This window comes from Athene noctua, chromosome 1 (assembly GCF_965140245.1).
Source record: "Athene noctua chromosome 1, bAthNoc1.hap1.1, whole genome shotgun sequence".
NCBI lineage: Eukaryota > Metazoa > Chordata > Aves > Strigiformes > Strigidae > Athene > Athene noctua.
The window spans coordinates 117175956-117183959 of NC_134037.1; the positions used below are offsets into that span (position 1 = coordinate 117175956).

At 58.8% G+C, this 8004-nt stretch overlaps 1 protein-coding gene across 1 annotated transcript; it reads left to right on the top strand.

The window, feature by feature from the left end:
* Positions 1 to 671: 671 nt before the first annotated feature.
* Positions 672 to 4842, top strand: VSX1 (visual system homeobox 1). The gene is made up of 5 exons (XM_074926829.1): positions 672 to 1062; positions 1444 to 1522; positions 1774 to 1897; positions 2823 to 3003; positions 3620 to 4842. The coding sequence occupies exons 1-5, from the start codon at positions 714 to 716 to the stop codon at positions 3886 to 3888; spliced, it is 1002 nt and encodes a 333-aa protein (XP_074782930.1). The 5' UTR covers positions 672 to 713; the 3' UTR covers positions 3889 to 4842.
* The last annotated feature ends 3162 nt before the right edge of the window (positions 4843 to 8004 follow it).

An 8004-nucleotide genomic window follows, 5' to 3' on the forward strand; every position in this document is an offset into this window, starting at 1 on the left:
ATCAGGCAGCCTGTGTAAGCCGGTTGTAAATCGTTTCCATCAACAGATGAAGGGAAGGGGGGAAAAAAATTGCAGCCCAGGTGCAAGAATCTGGGAGCAAAAGGGAGCATGGAGGCCAGGCATCTCGAGGTGGCCGCAAACCCCAGTGCCAAGACACTGGGGGTCAGGGAGGGTCCTGCCCCACAGTCCCCAGCCAGCCCCAGCCCCGGGGTGCTGAGTGGAGGGATACCCCATCTGGGATGTGGGGCTGAAGGGCCAGCGAGCGGGATGGGGCTACTGGGGAGGGCCCTTGGAAGAGGGGACATAGGGACACAGCGGGGAGGTCCTGGGAGAAGACCCAGGAAGGGAACCCACAAGGATGTGAGGGGGGTTTATGGGGGAGCTGGGTGGCCGGGACCGGGGGTGGAGGGGGACCTCAGGGGACCCGTCGAGGTGATGGGGAGGACGGAGGGGCGGGGGCCGAGGGGAGCAGAGGGAGGGCCGGCGGGAGGGGCGGCGGGGGACCGGGGCGAGGGCCGGGGGGGGACAGGGGAGGGTCGCGGGACCCGTGCGGCGGCGGGGGGGTGGGTCGGGGAGCCGTTAATCCGGGGATTGGGAGCGCCCCGCCGCCGGCCCGGGGTGTGATTGGAGCCGGGGCCGGCGGCGGGACGATATAAAGGGCTGCGGGCGGCGGTGCCCGCTCTGGGCTGGGCCAGGCGGCGGCGGCGGCGACCATGCCGGGCCGGGCGGAGCCGTCGGGGGGACGCGCGGCAGCGGGGCCGGTACCGGTGGCACCCGGGGCGGGGCCGCGGCCGGGCGGTGCGGGGCTGCGGGCCAAGGGCTTCGCCATCACCGACCTGCTGGGGCTGGAGGCCGAGCTGCAGCCGCCCCCCGGCCCCCCGCCCGCCGCCGCCGGTGGCTACGAGGGCGGCGGGACGCTGGGGCTGGGGCTACTGTGCGGCCTGGGGGGGCCGGGCACCCCATGCCTGCTGCCCGCGCCGCTGCCGCTGCTGCCTGCCCGCGGCCCCCGCCCGCCCCTCGGGCCGCCGCCCGCCGCCCGCCGCCACAAGGAGAACATCTCCGGTGAGCGGGGACGGGGATCGGGGCGGGGGCACACGGACACCGTTTACCCGCGCACGGGAAGCCCCGGCCGGAGCCACTGCCGGGGCTGCCCCGCACCTGCAGTCCCGGGCACACGGCGTCGGCCAGCATCTTCCCGCCGGCCCGGGATCGGACCCGCGCTGCCCGTCCCGCCGGTCTGCCGCCCCTCCGACCCCCCGGCAAGGGCGGGCGCCGATCCCCTGCCCCGGGATAGCGGCGGTGCTGCCGCCGGTTGCTGTGGGAGGGGACCCCTGCCCCGGGCCCGCTTCCCTGGGGCAGCGGGAGCTGTGTTTTGGGAGCCGTGTTTGGTCCCCCCGCTCCCGACGGGAAGGTGACTCTTCCCCCCCCGCATGCCGCTGCCAGATGAGGACAGCCTGTCCGGGGACGCCGGCGACCTGAAGGTGCCCCCCTCCCAGATCAAGAGGAAGAAACGCCGGCACAGGTAGAGCCCGAGAGCGGGGCTCTCCCCCCGCGTTCTCCCCTCCTCGCCGCTGCCACCGGCCTCCTGCGGTACCTCTGGTCCCTGGGCTGGAGCGGTGGATGGCCCCAAGGCAGCCGAAAGAGAAGCTGCCGCTGGGGTGGGGGGCGGGATTTCCAGGAGGATAACCTCAGCGGGGAGGGGGCTGCCAGCCCCGCCGCTTGCCCCGAGTGTCCGGGCTGTGTCCCAGGACGCTCCCTCCCTCCTCCCGACAGGACGGTCTTCACAGCTCACCAGCTGGAGGAGCTGGAGAAGGCTTTCAACGAAGCCCACTACCCCGACGTCTACGCCCGGGAGATGCTGGCCGTGAAGACGGAGCTGCCAGAGGACAGGATACAGGTGGGTGGGAGCGACGGTCCCGACTCTCCCCGTGGCGTCTGTGAGCTGCCGGCACCCACCTGGCTCTCCCGCTCCGTGGCCGGTGGGCACAGGCGGTGGCACAGAGGCGCTGCAGGGGGCCCTGGGAGGGGGAAGCTCGGCTTCCGACCCCCCAGCACGGAACAGGCTCCAGATGGAAATGAGCAACCAGAGGACGGAGCTGGCTCTGACCGCTGCTCACTGCCGGCAGCTCGGCTCCATCCTCCGGAGACTCACCTCAGGCAGGACCTGAGCGCAGTTCGGGAGCCACTGGGCCAAGCTGCGTCTCACCAGCTGGCTCGCTAGCTTGTCCCTCTGAGGGGTGCTTCTCGGTTTAGGGCCCGATCCTGTCCCACTGTGGAGCAGCCTCTTGGCTTAAGAATGGGGCGGTGGTCTGGGCAGCAGCCAGGTTGATCTACACCCCTTGAGCTTTCCAGTGCAGGAAGGGGCTGAGGAGAGGGACCTGAGCACCCTCTGTCATCATCAGTCACTGTGTTAAGGACCCCTTTTTCCACAGAGGTTGGTGCTCCCTGCAGAGGCAGCAGGAGGGGCCCTGCGGGCACGTGGAGCATAGGGTGACTGTGGCTGGGCTCGCCCTCCTGTGCCACGATCAGCCTCGTGTAACGTGTACTCCCTCTCCCCCCCTTCCTCCCCTCTTTCACTGACACCCACGTGCGTACCCTTCCACAACCCCCTCCCCATGCACCATCCCGGCTGCCTTCCTGCTGCCGCCTGCGCGTCCGCACCCCGTGCTCGCGCACCTGAACCCCTCCACACACACCTGTGGCTGCCCCTCTGCCCTGGACGCACGCTCCCCCCTGCCCAACGGGCCCTGGGAACCTGGCTGCGGGGTCCATCTCCTCCCCAATCCTACCCCTCCATGCTCTCCTGGCTGTTACCCCTGAAGGTTTGGTTTCAGAACCGAAGAGCCAAGTGGCGGAAGCGGGAGAAGTGCTGGGGCCGGAGCAGCGTGATGGCCGAGTACGGCCTCTATGGGGCCATGGTGAGGCACTCCATCCCTCTGCCTGAATCCATCATCAACTCTGCCAAGAGTGGGCTGGTGGGATCCTGTGCCCCATGGCTGCTGGGTAAGTGAGAGCATGGGGCTGGGGGAGTCCAGGGGGGGCAGCTGCAGAGCAAAGATCCCTTCTTCCTTTGTATGGCCATCCTCACCTTTTTCCAGGAAATAACAGGGCCTCAGCCATGTATGCAGGCTGCCAAGCACCCCGGCTTTTCCATTCCCTCCTTGCAAAGAATAGCTGGGAAAGGAAAAACCTTTTACAGCCACGTCAGGCAGGTGCCTGGACGTGGTTAGGTATCGCTTTCTAGTGCTAGCAGCCAGCATCTAGGAAGTCATCACCCTCCCCTGCACACTGAAGATAATGATACCTCAGAGCTACCCTCTGCTCGTACATGGTCCTACACTGAGGTGGCACTCAAAATCCAGGCCAGGATGGGCCATCACAGCACCCCCCTCCCTGTAAGTCTTCCCCACAGCAGGGGAGGTTCAGACCAGTTCTGCTGCAAGCCATTCTCTTGGGCTGCAGAGAGCAGGTGGCAGGTCTCTGGGGTGGAAAAGGCTCTCAGCTAGCATGAGTTTTCCTTGGGATGCAAGCAAGAGCTGAAAGAAGCAGCAGGAGGGCAGGAGTCTCGGGCAGAAATAAGCAAACAGCACCCTTGGCTTTGCTCTCTCCCCTCTCCAAGGCATGCACAAAAAGTCCATGGAGGTGAGCAGGAAGGCGGAGATCCAAGAGAAGCTGGCAGATGGCTGGCAAGCGGAGCAGGAGGAGGAAGAGGAACTCAGAGTGAAGCAGGCCAGTTCCCAGAGGGGCTCTGACAAGCTTGGCCCTGCAAAAGATGCGGAGGATACAGCAATTGACCTTTCCAGGACAGCCAAGCACGAGAAGAGGGGTATACTGAGGCAGTGCATCAATGGGGACCCACCCACAGAGCAGAAGGACAGGGACCACTGAGCTCTTTCCCAGAGGAGGCCAGACCTCACAGCTTCCTGGGCGAGATAATAATATTTATTGATTTATTGATATATATTTTTCTTAAATAATTGAACTTTTATCTGAATTCAGGGCGTTTTACAACTGGGCACACGCATCCCCTTGTTCCCTCACTTTCAAGCTGTTCATTTCTCAGCAGAGCCAGGGTGGAGGGTGGGAGAGGTGTCCTCAACAGGGCCAAGAGCAGCGTGAAAATGGGACCACACTGTGGTCAGCATGGACTGCTGCTGGAGAAGAGCTGCCCTCCACCCTGGGCTGTGAACACTTCCCCGGCTAGCCAGGAGCACAAAGAGCAGCAATGAAATGGGAGTCGCTCCCTTCTCAAATGCTCGGGTGCAAAGACGGTGCAGGAGTTTACAGATGCCTTTGCCAAGCGCTTGCACCCCTGCACAGCACCCGTGTGGCAAGTCCCTCCACTTCAACCACATAATTCTTCCACCTCAAAGAGCAGGAGAGTTTTTAAACATGGTAGGGTTCATCCTCAAGCTGGTGTAACCTGATAGATGCGCCAGTTTATACCTCCTGAGGATCTGACCTGTCAATGCAGCCTTATCACTGGATTTACACTGTGTAGCTTCCTTAACTCATATTTGGGAGAAGGGGTAAAGACATTTTTGGGTTTGCAATGATTTTGTACAGTCTTGAATGTTATCTATGCACAATAGAACAGACCTTTTTGAAAACTAAGCCATAGTACCCTGGAACAACTAAACAATTTTGTGAATTGACATATTTTGTAATTGTCTGTAAAAAGTGTTAATGTCAGAGCTGTTTCTTGGTTGTCCTATATTTATATCTAAAAGCACTTTTGTGATATGGATTTTTGAATGTGGATCTTCCTGTTTTGTCCACCATTTATTTATTACACATCCATAAATAAAATTGTGGTGTATCTTTGGTTTTCATGTTCTCCACTGCGATTTGTACCCTCCTTTGGCACATTTCGTGGTAGTTACTAGTTTTGAGCAGATCCTCTGCAGACTTGTGCCTAAACTGAGCTGGAGCACTCTGCTCAGGCAGTGTAGTTTTTCCAAGGTGTCAAAGCAAAGCCCTCGTGTCTCCCCAGAACTGAGGTCTAGTCCAGTGGCCTACACATGCCAGATTTCTGTCAGTGAAAGAGCCAAACCACAGCTGATGGTCCGAAACAGAGCACTCGGCCAGTTCCTGAGGGAAGTCATGGAAAGAAAGATGCTCCATTCTTCTAAGGGTTGTTGAAAATTCTCCTTGATGCAGCTCAAGTGTGAGGTTCTTCACTGAAATGTCTGCTGCCCTGATGACAGGAAAGGCTATTGCACAGGCACTCTGCTCTCCTCCTCCTGCTGCTTTGGAAGGTGCAGAGTTGGCCCCTGTGTCCTCATGTCTCTTGTGGTTAAATACAAGGAGCAGCTGCTCACCTGGGCTAGGTGAATGCATGGTGGGAGGTACTGCTGGGGGCACCTCTGACTCCCAGGGGGGCACAGGAAGCAGCTGCATAGCCCCAGCTGCACAAGCACCTCCAGCAAGAGAAGCCCAAGGGCATCGTGGCCATCCAACTGCCTGACTCCCAGCTGTGACAGGTCCTCATCTCACGGCTGGGCTGAACTGACCCATGCACACACCATGACAGCTCTCCTGGAACACCTCCAGTTTCATCTGTTGGCCAGATCATAGCGGAAAATGATCAAAAGGTTTTATTAAAATCTGAATAATTCTAATTTGGAAAGTTTCCTAATACAGCTCAGGCCGTGTGTGGCCGTGTAACAATGCTGTCACCTGTCCCTGCCTCTGCTGCTGGGCCTGGCTACTTGCACACAGGCTGTGCTGGATCGGGGGGGCGGGGGGGGGGGGGAGGAGGGATACTGGCTGGGAAGAGCAATAAAAGTGGAGTCTTCAGATTTCCTGCCTTTCCCCTCCTCTGCTCAGCCAGGCCCCGCTGGGAAGGGGGGGGAACATACGCATGGCAAATACAGACTTTGCCGAAAAAAAAAAAAATGTTTGACGGGGGGGTGCATGGGAGGCTCGGTTCAGGGAAGAGCTTATTGCAGCAGCAATTAGGCTCACTGAGAGCCGAGACTTAGCACATTGGAGGCCTAATCCTGCCTGAGCAGCATCTGCAAACCTTTTATTTGGGCCGTGCCATGCTGGCACTGTATGCCTGCAATCTTTTTTTTTTTTCCCTGCCTGCGTGCAGATGGCCTGGCTCTTCGCCTTGGGCTGAGTGCAGTGCTGCAAGAGCAAGCACATCACCACCACAAGTGCTACAAGGGGAAACATGACAGCCCTGGCCCCATGCAGGGTGCGGACAACTCTCCTGGTAGGGCCTGTTGGGCTCCCAGCTTTCACCTCACACTGCGAAGGGGGAGTCATGGGGAGGGTTCCTGGCCCAAGACACTTTCCATGTACCAGGAAGTAACCGTAGGATGCAGCCAGGCATGCCGAGGCTGATGTGCCCTTGCTACTCTGCTCACAGGGCGAGAGCCCAGGGAAGGCCCAGTGAAGGGAGGTGCTGGTGGATGGCAGCAGTGGCCCAAGGCTCAGCTCCAGGTTGCTGGTGGCAGGGTCTGGTGGGGCAATCCTCAGAGCAGGATAGTCACTCGCCTCTTAGCTGCCTGCACTAAGCCTGTCAGGGAAGTGTTTGCTTCCTCCATATGCCGCTGTGGTTGTAGCGACAGTAGGAGCAGGCCATCATATTCTTCTTGTTGCTTCAGATTTGATCCATTCTGAGATTAGTGGTAGCCAAACCCAGCCACAGCTCCTGCCAAGGCCAGCTCAGACCAGGACCACTCATGACAGCGTGACAGAAGAAACCCTGACTATGGCAGTGGCTGCCTCTTGCGCACATCTCCACTGCTGCTGTGGGGTTGCCCATGTGAGGCCCAGCAGCCACCTTGGTGACCACACCAGGGCCTGCCTGGCATGAGCTTCCCTCTGTGAGGGGCCCTTGAGGCTGGGTTTGCTCAGGCGGGAGATCCCTTCGATGTGGCTCAGGCACACTGCAGCCAGTGCTGCCACAGCCTCATTTCAGTTCATCTGGGCTGCCACCCGCCCTGGCACATCCACATCTTTTCACAGCACCTCGTGTACAAGCACTGGCTGGAGACTTAAATGATCTGCTAAACCAATCATGAAAGAAGGGATGAGGAAACAAAAAAGGGAATAAAATGAGATTATTTCAGCATCTCTTGTTTTTTGTAGGGTTGGAGGCTGACTGTCAGGTATGCATGTCTGGGGGGGTGCAAGGAGGCAGTGCAGGTGTCCTAGTGATGGGCCCAGCGCAGACCAGAACAGAGAAGGCTGCAGGGTTGCATTTGTGCAAGCACCTTCACGGTGCCATTTCTGTGCAGTTTAGTAATACTCATTTCTAACTGGCATTTTGTCGTGGCCAGTCCTCCCAAACTGCTGGCTGGATTTTCAGGCTGGGAGGTTAGGAAGCAAGTACGAACGTTTTGTAAGCGCTCCCTCGTGTGGAGCTGAATGATGGGACACAGCGAGGAGCCCAGGAACAGGGAAGGCTGGCTGGAGTCCCAGAGGTAACCAGAAGCCTCACTTCTTCCCTCAGTCCAACAGACTGCTGCCTACCTGTGGGGCAGCATGCAGGGATGTCTGGATGCAGAATTAAAGAATCCTTACAGGTTTGGGGTTTTTTTTGTTACTTGCTTCTCAGATCAACAACAGGCCTCGGTACAATGATCAGCCCCTTCCCCAGAGCAAAGCAGGTTCTGGCAGAGGGCACAGGCACTGATCAGAAGCTCTGACTTCCTCCAGACCGTTGCTTTCCAAGGCTAGTTCAGCCCTAACACCAGTACAAGCATTTTTATGAACCTGCCAGTCTCGGACCAGCTGGGATCGGGGCAATACACTGAATCATGACAAACTCACTCAAGTTTGTTGAAGGGGGAGCATTGCCAAGAGCAAATGTATGCACTGTATGCAAGCTCTCAATTTATTACCAAATAGTACCAGAGTTTCATTTCCACTTCTACATCCTGCTGACATTCAGATTTTGTCTGTTTACTGATCACAAGCTCATTCACACGCCTGGCAGGTGGTGTTCCAACCTGTTGTTTTCAGGCCTGCAACAGGGCATTCCGTAATGTT